General features: G+C 41.6%; 2 protein-coding genes across 2 annotated transcripts; both read right to left on the bottom strand.

Annotated features, from left to right (window-relative positions):
- Positions 1–2,717: 2,717 nt before the first annotated feature.
- Positions 2,718–4,804, bottom strand: vma21 (vacuolar ATPase assembly factor VMA21). The gene is made up of 3 exons (XM_031745268.2): positions 4,597–4,804; positions 4,237–4,346; positions 2,718–3,678 (listed from the first exon to the last, which is right to left on the bottom strand). The coding sequence occupies exons 1-3, from the start codon at positions 4,656–4,658 to the stop codon at positions 3,539–3,541; spliced, it is 312 nt and encodes a 103-aa protein (XP_031601128.1). The 5' UTR covers positions 4,659–4,804; the 3' UTR covers positions 2,718–3,538.
- A 12,151-nt stretch (positions 4,805–16,955) lies between these two features.
- LOC116324590 (melatonin receptor type 1B-like) lies at positions 16,956–25,727 on the bottom strand. The gene is made up of 2 exons (XM_031745266.2): positions 25,529–25,727; positions 16,956–18,428 (listed from the first exon to the last, which is right to left on the bottom strand). Exons 1-2 carry the CDS (start codon positions 25,719–25,721, stop codon positions 17,563–17,565), a joined length of 1,059 nt encoding a protein of 352 aa, XP_031601126.1. The 5' UTR covers positions 25,722–25,727; the 3' UTR covers positions 16,956–17,562.

Genomic DNA, 25,727 nt, shown 5'->3' with positions numbered 1-25,727 from the left:
TACCTACATGAATTTTATGGCTTCATGGAGTCTTTTTGGAGTGTATTTTTAGTGGAAAAATCATAGTTGTTTGGAAACCTAAGCTTGAAAATTATTTTCCTTACTATGCAATATTTTATTTGAAGATTTTAGGATCTTTCTGGTTTCTTTCCAACCTTAAAGGCATCTAAAATAATAATGATAATGATAAATAATAGAAACTCGTTCTGAAGGACTTTAGGCAGGTCTGTGGATTTTACCCTGATGACACAACACATGTCACATCAGAGAGGACACCAGAGCCTAAACAGGATAGGTTATACACTGCTTGATGAGCATCTGGTCATTAGCACCTAATCTAAAAGCCCCTGATGATGAAACTTTAGTCAGTGATTTGAAGGTAGGATAGATGTAGAAATCTATGCGACATATCAGTTGTTTCTGGTAAATCTAACATGTCCACCTTTAGCTCTATGCACTGAGAATTAAATTGTCTTGAATTCTAAGTTTTAAACACCTACACAGATGAAACTGTAAAATAAAACCTTCTAAAGTGTTGAAACATATCCTGCGTCTTCTCAAAAGCATCTGAGCTGAATTTCATGGGAAATAACAACGCAGACTAACACAATAAAGTGCCTCCTTCATTGTGTTTAATGGTGGATATGATCTCAAGTGTCCAGATGAGTTATTCTCCTGTCTTACTCTGTTTGCTCCCTGAGGTTTCAGTGTGGTGGACTTTATTTTCCACCAGCTGTAGCGTGGTACTCTACTGCCCTCTTTCTTTACTTTCACTTAAACACCAACACAGCTGCTTGTTTGAGCTTTGCATCTGTTGGGCACGCCATCTGCTGGGCAGGGAAATCTAAGTGAGGGAGGCATCTGACACACTCAGCAGCCACTTCATTAGGTACATGTTCCTGGTATTGGGTTGAACTCTTTTGCCTTCAGAGCTGCCTTAATTCTTTGTGACAGAGATTCAACAAGGTGCTGGAAACAGCCCTCAGAGATTGTGGTCCATATTGACACAACAGCATCAGACAAGCTGCTGCATATTTGTCGGCTGCGCGTCCATGATGTGAATCTCCCGCTCCACCACATCACAAAGGTGCTCTGCAGTGGGGCCCTTCTCCTCTGACCTCCAGCCACAACAGAGCTGCCGCTCACTGGGCATTTTCTCTTTTCTCTCTCTCTTCAGACTGTTGTCTGTAAACCCTAGAGATGGTTACTTGGAAAATATTCAGATCAGCCCATCTGATGCCAACAACTGCAAGGTTCAAATGAGCTAAATCACTTTCTTTCCCCATCCTGATGCTCGGTTTGAACCTATGTTTGGCTAACATTTGTGTTAACGAGCAGCTGAACAGGCGTGCCTAATGAAGTGGCTGGTGAGTGTATGTTCTACCATATGCAGTATGAGCCAATGTAAAGTGCACCGAGAACATTTATGTTATACATGAGTTGTCTGAACTCTGTTACAGGACAGAGTATACAAAAGAAAATCATCAAGGAGTGCTGACGTGTATGGCTTGTAACCCTTCGTTTAGGTAGCCGCTCAGCTCTCTCTGCCCTGCTCTTCATGTCACTGACACTATGCATTCAACCTGCTAATGTGTGCTAAATGACAAAGAGCCAACAGCAAAGCCTGCCCTTGCCCCATCTTTCTGTTGTTGCAAGGGTAAGCGTATGAAATATCAGCCAAAGGAAGGAGGGGGGGATCTGATGTTTGCTGACTGAATCAGTCTGATTGCTTGCAGGCCTGTCACCTCATCACCAACACCAGCCTGTTAAACTCACTGCAGGCAGGCTGCACAGCTCTGAGTTTGGAGTACAGCGTGGGAGCTACACACACACAAAGCAGTGCTGGTGAGAAGAGGTTCTCGTAGTGTGAAGGGGGAAAACGAAGAGAAATCAGCTGCTGACATGGTTTCCGAGGCAGAAAACGTTGTTACGGCCAGGCAGCTGTCAGGTCTTATCCCTGCTTCTTTTACTGTGCTGTCTGTGGGAACTGGCTGACCATTTACTGCCACCATGTGACAATTCAGACTCCCTGCAGAGGTCAATAAGGTATCTCCCAGACATGTGAGACAAAGCTTGTTTTATTTTGGCAACCTAATTCTAATGCTTTTCACTACAGTCTTTATCAGGCCTGGGGAAAATCTGGGTCATGTTAATGAGGTTTGCAAATGTTTTTTATTACGATATTTTTATGAATTAAATAATCAGCTTGGACAGTTTTCCGTACTGAATGTTAGGATTGGAACTGTTGTGACAATGTGTAAATGTGCTTCTGGCGTGGACTATTAAAAGTAAGTTCGTTTACAAGGATGTTTGATCTCTGTGCACACATTTTTTGGTTAGTTGTGGCTTACGCAACAAATAGTAGGGGAAGTCATGACCTCTTGTGTGATATGGCTCGCTCATCACGCGCAGGCCTTATTCATAAAAATACAACAACAAAAAACAAACAGTTCATCCAAGATTTAATCAGAGGATTGCAAAAGATAATACTTTAAATGTGATTTTTAATATCACATTTACAGTAGTCCGTTTGTTGTTCCGGTATTAGACCATGTAAAAAACACAGGTCGCACACTAGAAACCCGAAAACAAAACTGCGCACTTTATTAAAAATAAAAGATGATTTTGTAGAGAATCGGATTTCTTCTTTTAACCAAGAATAAATCGTTTCCTTGCATCTTTATATTTTAAGAAAATACCACTAAAAACAACAAAAATGTACAGTTTCCAGTTTATTTGAACAAGTCGGCACTCACATCTGCATGACGACCACCGTCACTGGCTACATCATCGACACAAAACACAGAAATTTAAATACAGTGTGAATTAGGAACTGACTGCAACACCAAAGTTTCCTAATGCTGCCAGGCTACGGCACACAAACGCACATCAACTGAAAGAAAACCAAATTTAAACACTGTATTTAAAAGGGTTAACAGATGACTCGATGATATCGTTTGCGTGAGAGTTAAGCACATTATGGGTTTATAATGACGCTGAGGGACATCCTCAAATGTACAACAACTAAAATGTGATTAAAATAACATGACTTCGAGCTAAATGAAGCATTTTGGAAGCAAATCTTTCATATGCATTAAACATTAGGCAAAGTGTGTGTGCATGCACACCTGCACACATCAGTCAAAACCCAAGATGCTTTCCTACAAGACAAACTCTTTGCTGAGAAGGGACTTAGAGCACTTAGCCAAATGGCAGCTTATGACAAAGCCTCTTAAAAACCACGGCTGTCCTCTGTTGACAAAAGAAATATTTTCAGAGAAAAAAAGAAAGTCAAGAAGGCGGGCCCGCTGAGGCTGGTGAGCAAGCACACTCAGCAAGCTCCAATCCCCCCCGCCATTGCCGGGGAACACAGAGTAGTTTCAGGCTTTAACCTCAGAGCTCTATTGCAGCTCATTGTAGATGGTCTTACAATGCCCATGACTTGGGAGGGGGTGTGAGGGGAGGGGGGTGGGCTTGGATCCCTCCCCACGTCGGTCGGTCTGTCTCCTCTGGTCTTCTAAGCTGATAAGGATATGCCTTAATCATGTTTGCCCTTGCCTTTAGGCGCGCCTTCGTTCCAGGCCACATAAACAAACAAAGCCAGAACCACATGCACAGCGAGCACCGCAACAATGGCTGCGTAGAAATAACTGTCAGAGCTTGACATCTTCATCGAACCTATGAAACAGAAGCAGAGCGTTAATGGCGACGACCAGCAGCTGCATCACGAAGTCAGGTTTATATTGAGGTGCTAAACACAACTTTCTCTGGCACAGAATGAAACGCAGAAAAATAAAAGCTGCAGTGGCTTGTTATGTCTTGCCGTATAAACCTACAGCGTCTCTGGTTGTATTCAATTATTGTAGGCGATGTTAACCAGTATACTCGTCATTGTGGGTACTGGGGAAGTCGTCAAATGTGATAGTTATGGGGGAAAGAGTTCACATAAATCACTAGATCCACAATAAATGCACATTCTCATCTGGATTATCTTTATTATATCATATGAAATGGAAATCTGGGTATGGAATGACAAATACTATGCTAAAAGATTCTTACTATTAGATCTTAAAGATAAACTGACTGCTCTATTAACCGGTCAGCAGATGACCACTGATCAATAGATCAAATAAAGTCAAAAACCCCAAGAAAATTTGAGAGCAGAAACCGAGTGGAGGTCAGTCCACAATCATCCGAGGCCATCGTACTAGGAACTGGGAGCCAAACACAGTTCACCTTCAAAGATGTACGCCTTTGATGCGAAATACAGTCCAATGGGCACCGTGACCATGAGGATGGTGAAGAACAGCAGGGTCTTGAGGGCTGAAACCAGGGAGCTTTCATTTCTGCAAAGGAGCACAAGTTCATGAGTCAGCCGGGATCAAACCACACGGGGGGGGGGTCTGACACGCTGACTACTGATGTGGATATGTACCCTGGTGAAAATTACATCTATGTTCCCGGATTGTGCCACATAAAAGAAAAGTCTCTATGATATACCCAGGCAATGAACGGCACTGCAGAGCTCGGGTTTTCAGGTCACTAGGTATATAAGCTAGCCGTTAGCTTAGCTGGTTCGTTATACTATTTTCTCACCCTCTGAAATACTGCGGCGGTGGGGCGGAGGCGTCCAGAGATGCTTTCATAGATCCGTCCATTGCTGTACTGTAAATGAAGCGACACAACGATGAAACTGGGGAGCACTTGTGCGCGAATATTCTTGCGTTTATTCTCTGTCAGCGTTGTGTTGACAGCGCTGAAATCGCTTCTTCCGGGATGGTCACGAGACTGGTCACATGACGAGATTAGACGCCAGATGGTCTCGCGATGAGAGAATTTATTAGCCCGAGTAATCTGAGGATATAAAGGCTGGCCTTATCTTTCAGCGACATAAAGCATCAGACTGTTGTCTGCTGTAGAGTCATGAGGGTAATTTGCAGCCCAGATGTTGGTAAAAGTAGAATATTCACCACTTTCTGTTTGGGAAAAGTACCTTAAAAGATTCAAGTTCATCACAGTACAAGTATGACTTTTTTTTCCCCAGAAAAAAGCCTCTTCTCCGTGCTATGCTGCCAAGTTTTAGGTTTGCAAAGTTGCATCTGAGCAAACCAGAATCAAGGTGTTGCAATGGTCCACTCAAAGTCCAGACCCAACTATAATGCTGTGGCATCATCTTAAGAGAGCTGTGCATATGCCGACAAACTTTTATGAGCTGACACAATGCTGTATAGAAGAGTGGGCCAAAATTCCTCCACAATAATGTAGAGACTTGAAAATGATTCCTTCAAGTTATTGCTGATAAAAGTGGTTCTGCAAGCTGTTATGTGAAATCTTAAAATTGCTAATTATAATGGATTTTGCAATTGGATTAGTTTTAAAAATAGATGTTTTCCTAGCTGGAAGATAGATAAATACAGTCATATAAACAGCATTTCACTGCCCTTCCATTCCCAAAAATATTCTCTGAAAATAGAAGTGGGTGGATTTTGATACGTCAACTATCATTACTTCATTCTTAAATGAAAAAAATAACATGACATAACATAGCCTCAGTGTCCTCAGCAGCTGTACATGCACAGTTCACATGTTCAGCATGTGTTTGTGCACACACTCCTGAATAACACTGCTACACTGTTATCTCCTGTTTAATTGCTGATGTAACAGAAAGCCATTTAGTCCATTCTGAGCAATTTGTGTGGATTTAGTATTGGTGCATTACCTACGTTTCTGGTCAAAGCGTTCCTCTCTGAGTCTCAGGGAGTGGCACTTTCTGCTCCAGTTGGCTTTTGTTGTTACCAGTTTCACGCTCAGCAGGCTCCCGAAAAACACATTCAGTTTGAAAAGACTCAAAAGAGACGAGAGAGAACCTCTAAGAAGAATCTAGGGACCCATGTTCTAAATAATCATTTCGGTTTCAGTGGCAATTTCACTCTCAAGTATCCGAGGGGAGGAAAAAGAAAAGAAAAAAAAAACTCACTAAAGACGTCAGTGAGTGTGAAGATGCAGCCGATAGTCATGGTGATTCATATTAATTTAAAATCTTCTTGCAGATGAACCAACATGAGCAATTTAAAAAAAAAAACTGTTTTCTGCCTCTTTTGTTTTGTTAGATTTTGCCCTTTGGGAGACAGAGAGGAAGCACAGGAGAGCGGTCCCTGAATCGATCGTGCGTTCTTGTGTGTAAACTTGTGAAACCAAGTGTGTTTCTCGTGTGGTGAACGGGTAAGCCTTGACCTTTATATGTGGGGGAAGGAGGGAGAAGGAATTAGCAGTTTGATGAGATGGCACTGAGGTGTGGCCCCTTTTCCCTGTGTGGCATGAATATTACTGCTCACCTGTGTGGGATGATGATCTCCTGCTGTCTCTCTGTTAATGTCCTGTGTAGTTTATACATCACTTATATATCACCAATTCACCTTTATTCCTTCAGTATCTTATGTGATGAGCTTAATTATGATTCTGGTGATTGTAGCGATGACTCACATGGATCAGGTGGCTCGGTTTCGTTCTCATTTTAAAAGCTGTCAATCAACAGCCATCATCCCCAATGTTGAACCATGCAATAAACCTGTCAGTGTAGTTCATTCACCTCCTGTGCCTTTTTTGTGTGTATATGCGTGTTTCTGTGTGTCTAACCATACAACCGGTTTTTATCTTCACCTAAAAGACTAGTACAAATCAGCCACTTAATATTTTTTCAGCAGCTCATTCAGACAGTTTTTCATGTCATTCAGCCCGAAACGTATTTTCACCTCTCAAATAATAAACTGTTGCCAAACATTCTGCTTTGCTTTTCTTCCTTTCTTCCTTTTTCAGCGAAATGGATTCAGTCTGTTGCTTATTTTCAAGAGACTCCACATTTTCTGCAATCTTTTAAGAGTTATGTTTTTTATGTTTAAATTTCTTCACTTTTCACTTCAATAATGCGTGTTTTGTCCTTGTCTCTCTATATTTTCTTGGTTCCTCTTCCACTTCCCCTCAATTCCCAACCATTTAGGTAGAAGGCTGCCCCTCCCTTAGCTTGGTGTTGCCAGAGGTTTCTTCCTGTTAAAAAGGAGTTCTTCCTTCCCACTGTTGCCAAGTGTCTGCTCATATGAGATTATCTCATTACTGGAGTTTTCTCTGTAATATTTTAGGATAGTGCCAGTTTAAAGCAGTTGCTGTTGTAAATTTGCACTGTATAAATAAAATAGAATCATTAAATTAAAAATGCGGTATCAGTATTTGGACACGTTGATGTAGGGGTTTGAATGAAAGCATTTTAGTACTTTATAACTTAGGAGTATACCTTCAGAGAGTTAAACTATCAACAAAATATATTTAAAGGGTTCTACTGCTCTGGAAAAGGGGCCGCTCCGGTGTTTTAATCACATGTCATTCAAATATTTATTTTATTATTTTTAAACTTCCAGCTTTTCATTATTTAGGTTTTTTATTTTAAATGTGAAAAACTGGTGACATGTCTGCTCTATCACGGCTGAGATAAGGTTCGGCTGTGGTGACCCAGAGTTGTGGATGGATGGATGGATGGATGGATGGATGGATGGATGGATGGATGGATGGACAGATGGATGGATGGATGGATGGATGGATGGATGGATGGATGGATGGATGGATGGATGGATGGATGGATGGATGATGGATGGATAGATGGATGGATGGATGGATGGATGGATGGATGGACAGATGGATGGATGGGTGGATTTTTTACCCACAGTCTGAGCCCACTCCAAAGGGTGAGAAGATAAATCTGAAGGGTCATGAGGCAACTGATTAAAAAAGAATAGAATAAAAGCATTTTATTTTTTTTCTCTATTCTTTCCATTGTAATTTTATACCTTCATGCTTTTTATTATGATACATTCTGAGAAGTTGAGACGATACATCCCTTATTGGTGGAACGGCAGCAGCACATCTCATGCTAGTCATCACAGTTAGGACCAACTATAAAATAAACAGTGACCTCTTCTGATAAACAGGTCATCAGTCAATAATCCACATCAAAATTCCTTCATCTAAACATGCTGGACTTATATTTTCCCTGGAAGCACATGAAAAACTGGAAATTAATTAGATGGTTTATAGCAGTGAGCTTTGGGAATAGACCATAAACCACACAAGATGGAGTCAGTACAGTCACTAGATGCACATGTTCACCCCGTCATGGTGGGATTACGAATTTTAATAAAACAACCAGCTCTAAAATAGAAGCCTGACAAAACTCATGTTCTCAGTGGAATACGAGCCTGTAGATTTGGTCTGTAGGCGTCTTTAATTGGAAGTTCATTTGAAGGTTGCCCTTCAAGTGAATCTTGACCTCCGACCTTCTGGAAGTATTTCTCATGGCCCCCTGTGTCTGGACTCCCCAGGCTATTTGGACTTCATGTCTCACCGACAGTCAGTGCCGAACATGAGGCCCCCTACATTCCACACCTGTTGTTTAGACCAAGCTACCTCCCCTTAACGACACGTAAGGATGAAACAGCTTTCCTGTTTGTGCAGCTCCTGATGTGGTTTAGGATTGTTGTTGGAACACAGTCATGTCAGCAAGCATTAGGAATTTATTTCACTTATTACTTCACATGATGTACCAAACAGTGGAATGCTGGTTACTTTATAACTGAATATTTTACAATAAAAATAAATGATAGAGTGTTTTATTAAATATAGTAGCTTATTTTTTCTGGCTTGGAACCACTTAAAAAAATAACAGATAACATTTAAAGGAAATGATCCGGCTCTTTTAAAACAAAGGAAAATGTAAACAAAGACTTTCAGAATAGTTTCACCCAGACTCAGCTCTATATAAATCTGCTATGTATGGACAAAGGTATTGGGCCACCTACACATTACACCTGCAGGACCTTTTCTGGTGTCCAATCCTCAACCATATGCATAAACATGGAGTCTGCAGATGATGCGCTTCTCTAAAGTCTCAGTTTTTACCCAGTGCATCTGAAGGGATGGCTCAAATGAAGGCTAGCCTGTCTAATTCCCATCAGTGAAAGCTACAAGGTACCAAAAAGTCACAAGCTTTGAATATGATGAAAATTACCAAAAAAAAGTGAAGTGGCAAAAGAACCTGAGAAATCAGTTTTTATTTCTCTATTCTCTTTTTTGGTTTCAGTTTTGCATGGGAGCAAACAGTGACACAGTATGTCGGTGTTATAACTGGCTAAAAGTTGGTAAAACTGTCAGATGTAGCTGAAAAAGGTATTCCAGTCTATAGATGCATCAATACTGAACTGACTACCAGAGACATGAAAATAGCTCTTAAATAACAGAAAATAAAGGAGTATATAAAGACTGCAAAAGACCATAAGAAGGTTCCTTTTATTCTTTTTGTATTACGGTTGGAAAAGTTTCAAGACAAAAGCTGTGTTTGTCCCACATTTAGTTTGTTAGAATCTGGTCACCTTACACATGATTGGAAAGAAAAGGGCATTTCCCAAACTGTTCCCACAGAGCTCGAAGGATTAAGATTTCCTTTCACTGGAACTAAGGTCAATCCCAAAAAAGCAATACACTAGTGTCATTGAATTCAGTCATTAAAAGGTGTGGCTCAATAGTTTTTACCATATAGGGTACTTCCCAAACACGGCATTTATGATTGACATAAATGTCAATCAAGTTGTAATCTTCTACTTTAAAAATGTATTACATTTTGGTAATTTAATTATATATTAAGTATGAAGAGCTACGTATATTTTCGCCACAATGGTCCACTAGACCTGCTGTCAATAGTGAGCATGGGAACATTTTCTCAACCAGAAATAACTGAGTTAAATTAAGTTAAGTCCAATCCCCTGTGTAGACTATGATACAAATAAAGTCACATCAAATCATTGTCATCTTCCCCATTTCTTACTCTCATTGGCCTCTTTGGATGTACGACACCTAAAACCTCCTGGTACTACTGTGACCCACAGCCCATCGGGACATGTAGGAACACATCATATGCATGATAAGGCAGGCAGCGCTAAACCCGATGGACAAATGCATTAGGAGAATTGCCATTGTAGCAGCAGGCCCACAGTGAGACTCCCCCGCTGTAAAAGGCAATGATGTGCAAGCGCTGTAGAAATTCCTCTGTGCAGAGAGCGACGTTACGTGCGGCTTCATCCAGCGGGCCAAAAAACCATCCTGTCACGCAAGAGCTGTGCCATATAATGCATCATTGCTCATCCATTTTGTGTCAGCCGTGTTTGCGACAGAGTTCTGCTGCCGCAGAAATAATCGCCCACAAACGATTTGTTTCTTTAGCACTTCTCATGCGCACGTTAAACTGAAGAGGGAAGAAAATAGGCAAGTAAGTGAACAGCTGTAAAGGATGTAGTGTTTCATGTCAGCAGATGAATTTGAGTTTATGCCTTGCTCCACTTGGTGCAGTTGCACAGAGCTCTGAGAGATCTACTAAAAACAAGGCAAGAAAATCGGTAAAAAACAAAAAAACAAAAAACAAAACAACCCCCCCCCAAAAAAAACAACAGTTATTTACATTTACACTAGACTTATCTCAGTATTTTACGCTGTGACTTAGCTCTAGCTTACCAGACCGCTGATATCGAGCTGAGACTGAGCGCTGCTCAGAAAGCCCACGTGACTCAAACGGGACAGAATCACATACGTATGTGAAATTGACAAAATAGAGTCATGAGTTATGATGGATCATGTAGCATAAAGCGGGGTGGGTAGACCATGCTGTCCTTGAACATAACAGAAAGAAAAATGTCTTCAAGCTTTTGCCCTTCATATTAAATCACAAAGTGACAGGCACAGCGGGGGGATCACTTCAGCCATTCATCCCAGATTCTGGATTCTATTACGGACGCTTCTGCTGAATAACATGAGTTATGACGCAGTCTTTTCAATCAGTCCACTTAGTTTAAGCACAATTATTATTTTACAAAGACGCTCTATTTTAAAATGATCTAACATGGTTAGCCATATTAAAGCAGTAAATCAAATATCAAAGACCAAGACCAGCCTGTGTAAGTGATTGATATGATTATTACCAGCAGTGATGTACAGAACTGATAGCTGTACATGATGTATATAGATGAATAAATGTAGACGTATTTATAAATGACTTACTAAGGAGGATTCATGATAAATAAAGGATTAATTAGCACTCGCTAATATCTTACTAATGCTTAATAGTGTTACATTATTATAAAGTGATACCATTATTTTTATTATTAGCGGAAGCTTGACCTACATGCAGTTTTTGCCAGACTTGCATCAGACTTGTTACAGTTGAGAATTCTAAAGAAAACATGTAATTGCTAATAATTAGGAACCATTCAAAATGCAGAATTTTTAACTTGTAAAGTGTAAAATGGAACAGCAACAGTCCATCAGCCGTGGTACAGCTTGAGCTATTTACCTTGACCATTGTAGATATCCTTTCTGTTACTTATAACTGTTGGTCTAGCTGTAAATCATAAGCCTACATCGCTAAATTACTGCTAAATTTGATTTTGAGAACTGTTTAAAGCTGCACATTTTGTATGTGCAGTTTAATATACCAACATACATATGTTACAGACATAGTATGATTTAGAAATATTTTAAAATGGTGTTTTAACCCTCTGGAGTCAACAGACACACCAGTGCATCCAAATCACATCACTGATTTAAGAGAACGTGTGTCCAAAGTGCAGGTTTCAAACTATAAAGCAATGTCTATGCTGTTAGAGATTTTGTGTGATGGTGGTACTGTTAAACTATAAAATAATCCATACAAAAGCAAAACTATTCTGAATCACATTTAGTGTGTGTACATATTATAGAACATGTCACTAGATATTTAGGATTGAGGTATTTATTTTAGTTTGATATTGCAAAGCGCCGGTTGGTGCAGGTCTCCCAAAGTGCGGGGTAGGATTAGGATTAATCATCAGAATCTGAAACAGAATACTTTCATAATCCCTAAGGAAATCGTGTGGGTTACAGTTGCTCCAAGACAGTAACGGTAACAGACTAAACTAATTAAATAATACGATATATTACAAAGTTTACACATTTAAGAAATAGCACTAATATATACAAATTGCTCAATTATAAATATCAAGAATATTACAGAGGAGAAATATATATATATGCCATTTAACTCTAACCTGTGAAACATTTGTTATTTTACTGTAGGGCGAGTGCAAAGGGGTGTAACTATTGCAGTGGATTAACACATGTGATGACCTGGACCTCAGAGGGTTACAAGGAAACCAAATTAGAATAGATGTAACTCATCAGATGAGATATTTAGCACAGTTTTTTGAAATATTTCCCATGGATACTTGCACATCTGTAAACAGATCACATTGTTTGGTTAAAAGGAAACCACAGGTTTGGTTGCTTATGGAAACCGTTAGGTTTTTCTTTCTTTGTTTAGAAAACTGCTAAGCTGGGTTATGTTAGAGCAGTACCTGCAGCGTTGTTCCTCATGTAAAGAAGAAGCTATAGCGATGGGGAAGGATTAGCCATAAAAGAAGGACAACAGGTAAATAGAATCTATAGCTTAAATGTTTTGGCTAATCTCTTTTAGACTGATAAGAGCTAATCAGCAAGCAGGGTGTCAGCAGCATTTTGCATCATATTTGTGGATGTACCCAGTGTACTCTCTGCTCCACTCAGTATGTGTCACAATAAAAGAGATGCACACAAAGCAGAGCAGACACGTGGACTGTAGGAGAAGAGAGACAGGTAAAATGAATATAACTCGACTTGACAATCAATCGTGACGTTGCTGTAAGTGTAATAAAAACTTACTGAAAGAGTGTAAGTGTTCGTTAATGCTTGGCTTATAAAGACAGGTTTCTTTTTTTAGGTTTTTTTTACAACTATCATCTTGCTGGCCAGTGCATACCAGGCACTGAGGTTTTGATGTGTCCACTGACTTTTTTTCTCTTGTGATCTGCTGTAATAGGACTCTCTCTGTTTGAGACCTGTATCATAGTTTAAGTACTTTCCTCTGTGGATGAGTGCTGTGTCGCTACATGTAGCAATAGAACTTGAAGGGGAACAGTAGGGTGGGCTGAGAAAGAGTTGGTGAAGCAGGGGAAGCTTGGCATAATTGGATATATATATATACATAAAGTAAGGTAAATGTGCAATGGTAGTGCAAACTTTTAGCTTTATTTCAAGGCGTTTAACAAAAGCTTTGCCTAAATGGTTTGAAGTTACACCCATTTTCATGTATATTCCTCAACGACTCAAAAGTAACTGGACAACTGACTGACAAGAAGTTTCCTGGTTGGCTAAAGCTTGTTACCTCATTATTCCATAATAAATTAAGTCGATAAAAGATCTGGAGGAGATTCAAAGTGGTGAACTTACCTTTAGTAGCTGTTTACTGGAGCTCTCAATACCAAGTCCAGTGGGACGTCAAAACAACTAGTGCATGATAATGGAATGATTTCTCTGGTTAAGAAAAACAACTTCGCTGCATCTGGCCAAGTGAAGAACACTCTCTAGGAGATACACATATCGTTATCAAAGTCTACAGTGCAGAGATGCCTTCATGAAACCTTCATGAATGGTAAGAAGAGAAAAGTTTCGAGAAGGAGAAACACAGCTCATACTTATCTGCCAAGCATGGCGGAGTCAGTTTTATGGCATGGACATGTATGGCTTCCTGTGAAAGCGGGCCACTGGTGTTTATCGATGCTGTGATTGCTGATAGAATCAGGATGAATTGTGACGTGTACAGAGCTGTGCTCTCTGCTCAGATTCAGCCAAATGCTCCAAATCAAATCAGACAGAACTTCACGGTGAAAATGGATAATGACCCAAAGCATACTGCAAAAGTAACCCAAGGGTTTCTTACGGCAAAGAAATGGGAAAATTTTTAATAGGCCTGCCAGTCACCTGATCTCAACCCAACAGAGCATGTTTTCAGTTATTGAAAACAAAAGTGACGTCATAGTGACTCACAAACAAGCCGCAACTGACGGCAGCTTCATAAAGGCCTGGCTTACTCCAGACAGTCAATGACTGGAAAAGACTTTTTTCAAGTGTCCAAGTATCAAAAAACATCCTTAGATTTTAAATTATGTTAGTTTGTCAACTTAGTTTTGAGTCTCTGAAAATCAAATCTTGATAGATTGGAAATCCACCATGGTTGTGTACAGAGCCAAAAAGAGGAGCTGTGCGTTGTCCACTGTCCAAATATGGACTTACAATATTGTGCAAAACTCTTGAGTCACCCCTGAATTCTTCCTATTTTTGGTTTCAAGGTGCCATACTTTATTGTAATTTTTTTTCATGTGTCCTTGAGGAATAGTTCTGTAGATCTTTCACTGTTTTTCTTTGGACATTGGCTGCTTTTTCACTCATTTTCAGTCTAGTCTTTGTACCCGAACATTTTAGAGGAATGTTTTTTTCTGTTCTTTTCTTTTGTTGTTTTGTTTTTTTTGTTAAGCCACTTCATACTGACCCTGAAAAATTCAAGCATACAAAGGCACCTAACTCAGCGGATAAACCAGTGTTGTGTCCACACACAACAGACAACTTAGATGAGAGCTAAATTCATTTTGTATAATAAATTAAATTTTGTATCTTTGTTACTAGCAGCCTGTTGGAAGAATGCATCATTTGTTCCAATTTCTTTACTTGAATCTATGAAAAGTCTCAAAGATAACTCAGCTTGGTAGTAATACAATAGTATTTTTGCACCAACATGGTTATTCCCAAAGAGCTATTAGCCAAAAACTGTGGCATATCTCAGCATGTGTGAAGTGTGTGCTTAAAAGATTTGAGGAAACTGGACAAGTGGAGGATGAAAGAAGTGTCAGGAAAAAAAAACCTACATCCAGCAGATGAGCAGTATCTGAAAGTAATGTCCTTCACAAATACAAAAAATCCTGCAAAGGCCTGACGCAGGACCTCAGAGATGCATCGGACCCTTCAGCTGATCCACCTACTGTTCACTGAAGCCTCATCAGAAATGGTCTCAGGGGAAAGGCGTCTGTCAAGAAGCCATTCTTCAGGAAGAGGGGCGGGGCGAAAAAGCTGAGGCATGCCAAATTACACAAGAACTGGACTAAAAATCAGTGACAAGAGCCCAGAGCCTGGACCTCAACATTAATGAAGCAGTGTGGGATCATCTTGACAGAGAACAGAACAAAAGTCAGACAACACCCAAAGAAGAGCTTTGAATGTCCTTCAAGAAGCCTGGAGAACGACTCCTGGAGACTTCTTCAAGAAATTACAAGAGAGCTTGCCTAAGAGAGTTCAGGCGGTGTTGAAGAATAAAGGCGGTCATACCAGATACTGACTTTCAAGCTTGTTAAGAGTGTATAAACGCTGCTTTTGCCTTACATAATGTATTTCCATGTACCTGTTTCACATTTTTCTCATAAAATGAAAACAAATGAAGGATGACTCAAGACTTTTTCACACTCCTGTAACTGTGTCTCATTTTGATGGACAGAGATTGCCTGGTGATGCACTTTGTTTATGTCACAGTGAGCAAAATCTGCAAATTGATAAAAAAAAAAATCTTGGGTATTTGCCTTGCTGCTTAACAGTGATATGATGCATAATTGGCTAATCAGTGTGACGCAGTGATCAACCTTTCTTCTTTAAGCAATCTCTCTTTATTAACCTTTTGTTTCAAACAAAATGTGACACTATTATAAGACGCCTTAGGGGACAAGAAGAGAAAATAAACAGCACAGGTTCAAAAGAGCAGAAAAAGTAGAGAATGAAGAGTAGAAGGTGAAAGCAGAGGGAAGAAGGGTGACCAAGCCATCCGCCTGTGACTCTTTGGTGCCGTAGTGAATGCTGTCATTTTCCCTCAAGCCCCTTTAGTCACTCATCTGTGGCTGACCTTGCGCTGCCATGTGGGCTGCTTCTTTTCTTCCACATCACACACACTGATTTGTTAGAAGCAGAATTGAACAGTTTTGTGTCATTTTGCTGCTCCTGAGCGAGTTGACGCCGCCTGGCTCTGTAAGACAGCTTGAGTGCTGAGCCAACATCCCTCGTGAATTCAGATTCCTATTTCTGCATCTGTAATCATCCACTGACGATTTAAGTTAGTCAGACATCAGGAAAACTATTCAAGGTTAGCTGCCTCAAAGCAAAGCAGAACGCAAAGGCTGAACAGTCGACCTGTAGATAAATGTGAAACATGCCGATGATATTTACAAATACTGAGCTAGACATCGGGAATGTGTAATCTCTTTAATATTCCAGTAACAGTGCATCATATCAAAAATGTGTCACATTGACATCTCGGAGCCTCCCTGTGAGGTGAACTGCTCAGAGTTTGTTTGCTGGGTGGAAGTTGTGCTGGGAGGCTGTCAGAGCTCATCTTGGCTGGGGTGACATGTGCTCAGGCACCCTTGCACTATCACGGAACTACATCTCCTCTTTCCTGATGCTTATCAGGTCCCCCAGGCGTTTTATAAAGAAGAAGCCTAGCTTTGTTTACCATTTGTTCTTCCTCATTGCACAATCTCGCCAATCTTTAAATCATTTAGGGTCTAAATGGCAATGCCCAGAGCTTTAAATGTCCTAGTCTGATAGGCATATGAATGCAATGGTTAGAAATAGTTAAAAACAGTCGTGTTTGACAAAGATCTGCCAAAAAGCTATGAGAGAATGTTTTTCAAACAACAAGGCATGCTTTGTTGCATTAACAAACAAAAACCCACTGCGATATACTTGCTTTCCCCCCCTCGTTTCTTCAATTATAACCGGAAGAAAAGCTTCCAAAATTTGTCCCACCGCGTCATTGCTCAGAAGATGAACCCAAGGGTGAAACAGCATCACGGTGAATTAATAAGCCAGTGAAACTGAGGCTGAGATGCTCACTCAGGCTGAAGAAGAACTACGAGGTTTGAGTTAGACTGAAACTGAAATGTGTTTTCGAATTGGCACCTGCCCCAGTTTTAATACTCTTGAGTCACTACCATCCAAATAAGAGCATTAAGTCTTTGGTAATTGATCCATAAAACAGCTTCTGTTTAAACCTAAAATTAGATTAAGGATTCTATTGAACGAAAATAAAACCTTGAGGCTTTTCTATCATTATTACTGTATTTAAGACCCCAAAGACACAGTGGCCATAGAAAATACATTTATTTCATTATCACCATGGTGCTGACATACTCGTAATTGTTCTGTGCAAATAGGCAGTGAGTCATTCTCGGACACGTGATATACACATGCTGGGACTTGGCTTTAAAAGTAGGTCCCTCACCCAAAGAGTGTCGGACCTTAAGTGTGCGTGAAAGATTTTAGAGAATTTAAGAAAATAATTTTCACAGCCTGCTACTATCTACTATCTGAATGTTCCTGGTAATTTGTTCTTTCTGTACTTTTTCCCCCTCGGTTTGTTAATCTGTCTTGAAACTCACTATTGAACACAAAATACTTATAATTATACAATCGATGTTTGTTCTCAACAGGAGTGCAAAGTGTCCAGCAAGCTGGAAGGAATATGATGGCAGCGGTGTCCTCGCCAAACACAAATGCATCTTTACAACATGAAAAAGAAACAGATCCTGAAAAGGCACTCAGTGAATCACAGGTAACATCCACGTTCCCGGTAAAAGTTCATACATCTATCTCCGCCACATTATTGTTTGTAATGGCTGGTGAAGGCTTGCTCTTCAGTCCCTCTGTGGCACATCTTGAAGTTTCCATGAGGAGCAAACGTGGAACGCAAAGAGTGAGGAGAATGGTTTTGTACTCTTTGCGGAAATTTTGGTTGAGCAGTCCATATATGATGGCATTGAGGCAGCTGTTGAAGTACGCCATAAAGTAGCTTGTGACGAAGAGCCACTCGGGTATGTTGGGTGCAACCTTCGGAGGATTTATGGCTACAGCCAGGCCTATGAGGTTCAGGGGGGCCCAGCACACGGCAAACAAGACAAACACCATAAACATAGTCAGGAAGTTCCTCACATCACTAGGTTTCAGTTTGGTCCTTTGCTCCGGTTTAACTCGGTGTTTCACCTGAATGACGAGCACCCATATCCTCATGTAGCAGTAGGACACCACCAGCAGAGGGATCAGAAAATGAATAATCACCACGGAGATTGTATAGTACGAGCTAACGGTCTGGGCAAAGGTGCAGGAGTAGATGCGAGGGTCGTACTGCAGTGAGCCGACGAAGAAGTTGGGAATAGTGGCTATGGCGGTGAGTAGCCAAGTGAGACCAAGGTAGCAGAGTGTGTTCCTCAGGCTGTACAGACGATCGTAGTGGAGACTGTGGCAGATGTAGCAGTAGCGATTGATGGCGATGGCCGTGATGTTGAAAATGGAGCCGATAACACTGAGGCCCATGATGAAGCCGCTGACCTGGCAGTGCAGGTCACCCATAGTCCAGTCATTGTGAAAGATGGCCGTCAGGACCAGTGGGTAGGGGTATAGCGCCACCACCAGGTCTGCCACAGACAAACTCACCACAAAGATGTTGCCTAAAGAAAAAAAAATAGGTTAAGAAAACTGACTAAACGTGACCAAAAGAGAAGGTAAAATATGCAGGATCATCTTTAGCCAAACAAATCGTGATAGAAAACGTCAAATCCTCAACCAAAGTCAAATAAAAGTGCAGAAAAGCAGTGATACAGGCCATCTGGTTTTTGCACATTCCCCATGTTAGGAAACCTAGCTAGAGGTATCCAGGTGCACTGGGAGTTAATGCTTAAGGGGTATAACCCTTCATGCATGAAAACATGATCCTGATGTCAGTATTTCATGAGCTGGGAGCAAGAATATCTGCATCTTTTTCATACTACATTATTTTTTACTGCCCCAATCTGGATCCAGGTCCATACTCAATTCTCTGTGTATGCTAATGCTGCTAGGTGTAGACGAGCGGTCGAAATGGGTCCAGCTGGAAATATTTTAACTACTAGGAACCTGATTGCCATGAAATTTGTCACACTGCAATATTTCCTTATTGGCACAAAGACTTTCACATGCATTTTCAGTCATTATATTAGGTACACTTGCTCAAATGCTCGTAAATATAAATATATGGTCGATGGCAGCAACTGCATCTATACATTTAGACATGGTCAAGAATGCTGCTGACGTTCAAGCATCAGAATGGAAAAGAAAGGCAATTTTAATGACTTTGAATGTGTCATAGTTGTTGGTGTTAGACGTGCTGGTGTGTTTCAGAAACTGCTGATCTACTGGGATTTTACATAACCATCTCTGTAGTTTACAGAATGGTGACAAATAAGAGAAAATTTCCATTGAGTGGCAAAATTGCCTTGTTGATTAGGTCAGAGGAGTATGGCCAGGCTGCTTTCAATTCAGGCTGATGGTGTTGGTGTAGTGGTGTGGGGAATTATTTCTTGACACACTTAGTGCCCTTTAGTGCCAACTGAAAATCATCAAATTACCACAGCCTACCTGATTATTGTTGCTAACCATGTCTTTCTCGAGCACAGTGTGTGAAACAAGAAACAGGGGATTTCTATCCCGAATCTGTGGCGCTATCATGTCAATATGAACTAAAATCTCTAAAACTAAAATGTTTCCAGAACCTTGTTGAATCTATGCCACAAAGCATTAAAGTAATTCTTAAGACAAAATAGGGTCCAAAGCTATACTAGCAAGGCATTCCTGGGTGTATATAGTTTTTATTTTAACAAATATTCGGTGAATTCTCTGGATAATCATGTCCCTTGCAAAGACAAATTATAACTGACTTTTCATGGAGCCCCATCATCAGCTCAACCTATTTTGTCCTGTACTTTGATTAAGACCAGATTTAGTCAATTTAGCTAGTGTGAGCAAAAGGTTATCTCCCTATGGGCAGGTCCATCCCAATAATATGCTCTTCTCACTATAATGCTTCCTCGCTCCTGGGAAAAGGCAGTCAGATACTTAGAACGCAGTTAAAGTACATATCAACAAGGACGCGGGTGGTTTCAGGGTCCGATTACATCCAAACAAGCCCCCAGCCTCCCGAGGTCAGGGCTGATTCTGGTGTGACACTGGATCTCCTCAGATGACATGAGTTATAGAAAATGACATGTGATGTTGTTACAGTGCAGCTGTTCTGGGTGGGGAAGAATAAAACAATAAATCAAATTGTAAAGTCAGATAAGAAGACAGATAAGAAGAAGATAACGCAATTGTGTTGGTTTTGCAAAACAGGGATTAACCTCGTGTGAGGTTGGAGTAAATGTGCAATATGTTAAGGACAACATAAAGCTGTTGTTTTACAGCCAATAGATCGAGTTGGTCCATCTTTTTAGAGATTAAGCGGTTTAGTGTATGTTAAAATGCTGAGTGACAACTTATAAAGCCAGAATGTAAAAGGAGCAAAGCTCTTGCTTGCTCAGACAACAGCTGAAACAACAGCGCTGATTGGCAGATATGATGGAAGTGGATTTGAAACACATGTGGCCATCAATCCGCATTCAGATCCTGTTGTAATCTCTGCATGCCAACAAGGCCGCGTTACGTTGTTTAGCAACCGGTCTAATTTTATTTCACTCCTGGAACTTTATTCACAGGGTGTGCCGATGAAGCAGACAAAGCAAACAGGGGCACAGAACATTTAAAGTTTCATGAAGAAGAAAATCAGATGGTTGATTTCACCTTTTCCCGCCGACCTGGAGTTTTTACAGACAAATCAATTTTCCAAGTCACTAAAACGGCACCAGCCGTCGCTCAAGCCTGCTGGGACAAAAATAAAAAGCATTTGTTCTTCATCCTTGAGTCAGCTCAGTGGGCAAATCTGTCAGATTGCATTTGTGATGCTCCCAGTGCTCGTTCTGTGCTCTTGTCATTGTGCAGAGGTTTGAGTCCTCGTTGACATCACATGGCTCCTTTATTGTGTGTGCGTGTGTGCCGGCTGGACGGGGCACGGTCCGGCCAGCTCACTCTGGCTGAACCCTCTTACTCGCTTATCATCAGGAGGATGAGGTAAGTGCTAAAACACCGCTGAGAGGATCGCTGTGAAGCGGCCAGATGACTGTCTCTGTTTTGTTGGCATCGATTATTCAAACCCTGGACGAACCATTACCTCTCTACCTCGGTTTAATTAACCGACTTGGCCGGCGATGATGCTCATGACACCCAAACTCACAGCACTCAAGACCGCTCTATCAAACAGAGATGTTCTCACACGGATACGAGAACAGAGTCGACGTCTTTGGGAGCTATAATTACCAAGTGTTGAATAGACCTTAACCTGAATGCTGATTGGTTACAGGCCATTAGGGACAGCTGACACGCAGCCTTCGACTTGTCTAACACCACTGCAGTGATCTGACGTTGCAGTATGCGCGCACAAAAACTTGTGAAACAAGCGAAATGTTGCATCAGATTAGCTGTGTCTTCTGTCCCGAGAGAGCCGCGCAACCACCCAGCGAATTTCCCCAGTGTGAGACTCTGTCATATTTTTCTGGTGAATGAAACATAAATTGAAACAGCGCATCACAGAGCACAGTGTGAGAGAGAAACTGGATATTTGTCATCGCTTCGTTCCAACCTGGCGGTTCAGAGCAGTAAAACAACGTGGGAAATAAAAAAAAAAAACATACAAAAATTAAAAAAAAAAAAAAAGTGTGTGTGGGTGTGGGGGGGGAGGGGAGCTGGAGCAATACAGAGTTACATTATGAAGATGCGGGCGAACACATGCAAACAAACCGCAAGACAAAACAAAAAAGGGCTGCAGGCCGATTTGGTTTTCAATCTCACTGCTTCCATGGCTGCTGCGCATGTGAATCTCTGGGGTGCGTGTTCCTCCTTCAAATCCACCATCTGTACTCCATCACTCTCACTGCTCATACTGGAAACTTGATTTACTAAGCTTTAATTCACCCGACTATATTTATACACCTTCGGAGGAATTCACCAAGACATGCAGAAGGGTTTGGCAGTGCCTGAATCTATCTGAATGTCAGCAACACAAGGCTTATTACTGCCAGAGCATACCCCGAATATGATTGCATTCAACTTAGTAAGTCGTGTTATCATAAATAAGCAAGAATAACCTTTTGGCAAGGACACGAGCGCTGATGAATTAGTAGTGGCGACTTCGTGACCTCGTGTTCGTGGGGCCTTTCTAGCCAGAGAGGCCCCATGAACACGAGAATGAAACTTAACATTAAACTGACATGAGCTGCCTTTTGGTGACCCAGCCCGCTATGAGCCTGGTCAAAACCATCATCATCATCATCAGAGCCCATCTACCAATCACAGCCCGTATGTCTGAGATAGGAAAAAATGCAGCAGCCTGGAGTTAAAAAGGGGCATAAAAGAGGATCACTGGTACACAAACATCGTCCAGTGCAACAGGATTTCAAGGTAGGAGGGTGAAAAGTGGTCATTTTAAAGAGGAAGCCTCTTCCTGTCCGAGATGGATGAGCCGTAAATATGAGATTACATTTCCAGGTGTGGCTTAGCAAGATAATATTAATCTAACAATGCCCCACGACCATGCTGGAAAACTTAATATCATCTGCTCGGGGGGCATGTTTAATGGAGCGTGCTAAGTGATGTTCCCCGTGGATCTGTGCTGTCAATTTGAATTGGGTGCTGGTTTGACTCACTCAAGTCTACTGACTCAATTAAACCCACCCACCCCTGCTCCTGTGGACGCTGCAGTTTCTAGGTTTTATTCATGACTGTGGAGCAGCTGAGGGGGTTGCAATGCATCATTTAACAAAAACTCAAGTCCATCTTCAACTCTCACTACACCCCCCCACGACCCAGAGTTCGCACGGCACGGCAGGGCGCAAACTACACGCGCATGCGCAGCGTGGGATCTCTTCCTTCATCTGCTTCCCTCTCATCCTTTTCTTTTTCCAACCCTCTTTCTCTCTCTCTCTCGCTCTCTCTCTCTTTCTGTCTGTACCGCACTACTCTTTCTCTCTCCCGAAAGCATTTTGTGAGTGTATTTTTAGTATGGTTAACCCCCAGTGGAGAAGCGTAGTGTTAACACCCCATTGGCAGTCCTATAAGTGCCCATGCTGTACACTTTGAGGATCCGGTGGACACGCCCTGTTACATTTGCGCACTTTGAAAGACCCCCTGCAAACCTGATACCAATGAAACATAAGGTACCAGATCTCGCCCCCAAGATGTTTCAGCACTTAGAATGCGAACCTCGTGTTTCCATGTACATGACTGTTTGTTTTTTGGGGTGTGTGGGGGGTTAAATGGTGGAGAGTGAGGGGGTATATCGAGGAAGCGTGCAAAGCGAGTGTGTTGAAATGAAACAGAGCGGAAAGGTCCTGCTGCTGCTGTGTGAGGAAGCAAACCAGCTGTCTGAATAATGTGTAATGGAGAGATGAGATGGGATGTTTTCAGCAGCCCGCCTAACACATCTGAGTGCGTGCTTTTATATATGTATGTAAACCTTAAACTTACACTCCTTGCGAGGCCTAAAGAGTGGCGCTGCATGAAATCGTATATGCAGGCCCTGCGCAAACAACAAACAAGCAAACAAGAAGGGGCCCATGTATAAAGCTACAGCTGTTCTTTAGCTGTATCCATGCTTCCCTTTTGGAAACTGTACAATTAAACATTCATACAAAGCGAGCCAAACCTATAAATAGCTTGTTAAGAACAGAGAGGAGATTGTTGATAGGCTAACGGCAGCAACAATTTCAGTCACTTAAGGACACACGTGGAAAAAAAAAAAAAAAAAAAAGCAAAGCGATAGCAGGATGGGCTCTGAGCTTCCACTGGAGTTTCAGGTTTCTATTCATACATGCGAACAAACGGAGCAGCACAACTGTGGGGAGGACTCGCGTGTGACTAGATATGTCAGCAAGCCCAATTAGAGCAGGGGAACACTGACGCGAGGTCTGCAATCAGTGCAGTGCGCACGGTCCACCAGCCCAAGGTGGACTCTTGAACAGGCCATTTAGTCCTGGCCTGTTGTTTGAGATCAGTGGACTGTGCCATTATTTATTTATTTGCCTTTGCCAAGCAGATAATCAAATTATTCTCCGGGATCCTCAACTTCTTGCCAAAATGGCTTTGGGCTGCTGTAAAACGGGTGTGTTATGTAATGTATTTGAAATTGTAATTAAAGGCTCGTTATCCCCAACACTCGCTGACCTAATCCCGCTGCCTCATTAGCATGCTCCCATTAGCATTTTGTTGTGATCGCAAGGTTTACTGTGTTTTCTCGCTCGGGTTCAGAGGGCGTCCTTCGCTTTACTTTGAGCCGCGGAGCTGCTGGGTATAATTGCCTGGGTGCACGCTGCTTTCTCCTCCAGACCTTTAAGTTCAAAAGCAGCAGAGTATCAAATGCACCGCGTGCTTGTTGCTCTCTGATATGTTGTCAGCCTCTGCAGGACATCTCGATGTTCTATTCGGCACTTTTTATCTTTAGTAGGGAAAAAAATCACGAGATCCGGTCAATTAAAGCAAAATGCGCTCCTGTGTCCACGCATCTGTTGCACAGCTGCCTCTCATACCATAAACTATAGGGCTTCAGGATCTTTACTGCTCAGTCTGTCCTGTGGCTGAGGGGGTGGGTCTATCACTGCTTATGTGTTTCTATGCCACACAATATTGGCTACTATACAGCTTTTACCAGTTTATTTACAGAGAGACACGACAAACTAGTAATGACTGCCAACATTTACTAACAAGAGACTATTATTTGTCATCCAAGAAAAAAGTGGGAGCAAATCATGAGAATATCTCTGCATATCATCTTTTCATTTCCAAGAAGAAGGATGTGCTAGTTCTTTGAAAAGTTTCTTATTCTGGCTGATTAATGATGGGGGAACTAAACCCTGCTCCTCCAGTGCTTAGATGAAAAGGCACCTTGAAGAATATTGGTGCGCAAAACATAAAATGCAACTCATTTATATATACAGTCCCCAGGGTTATGAAAACAGATACTAGGAGACAAACAGTGCCAGCCACTGGAAATGACAGTGGCTTCTCAGTGGCCATTAGAAACTACAGGCTACAAGATAAAAGGGACAGCTGAAAGATAATGCTACCATTGCCAAGGAGGAGAAGGGACACAAAGGTAAAAAACAATAAATGTCAGCTTTACCTTCACTCTGCTGTCTGAACATTTCAAATCTAGCCCACAACAGATGAGGAGGAGGGTTGTGTGTGGCATGAAATGTGTGCAAAGCAACAAAGAAACCATACAACGGTGTCTCTCACCTTGGCTGCTCATCGACACCTGATATAAGGAGGGATGTGATTTATCAGGGATGGAGAAACCAGCAAGGTTAAAGCCAAATGGAAGGGAGAGTGCGTGCCATTATTTATGAAGAGATATGAAGGCAGGCAGGCAGGCATGCAAGGCTGTGGAAACTCTGTCACAGTGAGGCTGGAGGTCCACTTCAGATAGCAGTTTGATTGTCATACAAGAGGGAGGGGGTGTCACAGGCCACACAGTGCATTACATAATTTTAGTTATGAATGAAGGCAGGAAAGAAAGCTCACTGAGAGAGAAGTTGTTTTGCTTTGCTTACTAAATTCAGCTGGTAAAGAATTCACATGGGTTCTTTTATTTTGAATAGTTAGGATCAATATAAGTAATAACTTCCATGCAATCCTCTGTGCGTCTCACCTGGGTTCCGTAGCTTTTTGTTTCTGTACACGGACAGGATGACGAGGAGGTTTCCCAGGATATCTACCACGATGGTGAAGATCAGCACGCTGGCCAGCGCAGTGGACACTCCAGCAGAGGTAGCGCTCAGCCCGCAGTCGCTCTCATTCCGCAAACAGCTCGAACCGTTCACATCCTTCTCCTCTACATCCATCTCCTC

Source organism: Oreochromis aureus, linkage group 2, assembly GCF_013358895.1.
Source record: "Oreochromis aureus strain Israel breed Guangdong linkage group 2, ZZ_aureus, whole genome shotgun sequence".
Lineage (NCBI taxonomy): Eukaryota > Metazoa > Chordata > Actinopteri > Cichliformes > Cichlidae > Oreochromis > Oreochromis aureus.
Note: the sequence above shows the minus strand (reverse complement) of the source record. Positions and strands in the feature narration are given on the sequence as shown.

Excerpts from the sequence above, each read along its gene's own strand:
- vma21 (XM_031745268.2), bottom strand. The coding sequence starts at position 4,658 with ATGGACGGATCTATGAAAGCATCTCTGGACGCCTCCGCCCCACCGCCG. Across the intron at positions 4,347-4,596 it reads CCGCCGCAGTATTTCAGAGG|AAATGAAAGCTCCCTGGTTT; the intron begins GTGAGAAAATAG and ends GCTCCTTTGCAG. Across the intron at positions 3,679-4,236 it reads AAAGGCGTACATCTTTGAAG|GTTCGATGAAGATGTCAAGC; the intron begins GTGAACTGTGTT and ends TCTGTTTCATAG.
- LOC116324590 (XM_031745266.2), bottom strand. The coding sequence starts at position 25,721 with ATGGATGTAGAGGAGAAGGATGTGAACGGTTCGAGCTGTTTGCGGAAT. Across the intron at positions 18,429-25,528 it reads CAAAAAGCTACGGAACCCAG|GCAACATCTTTGTGGTGAGT; the intron begins GTGAGACGCACA and ends TTTTTTCTTTAG.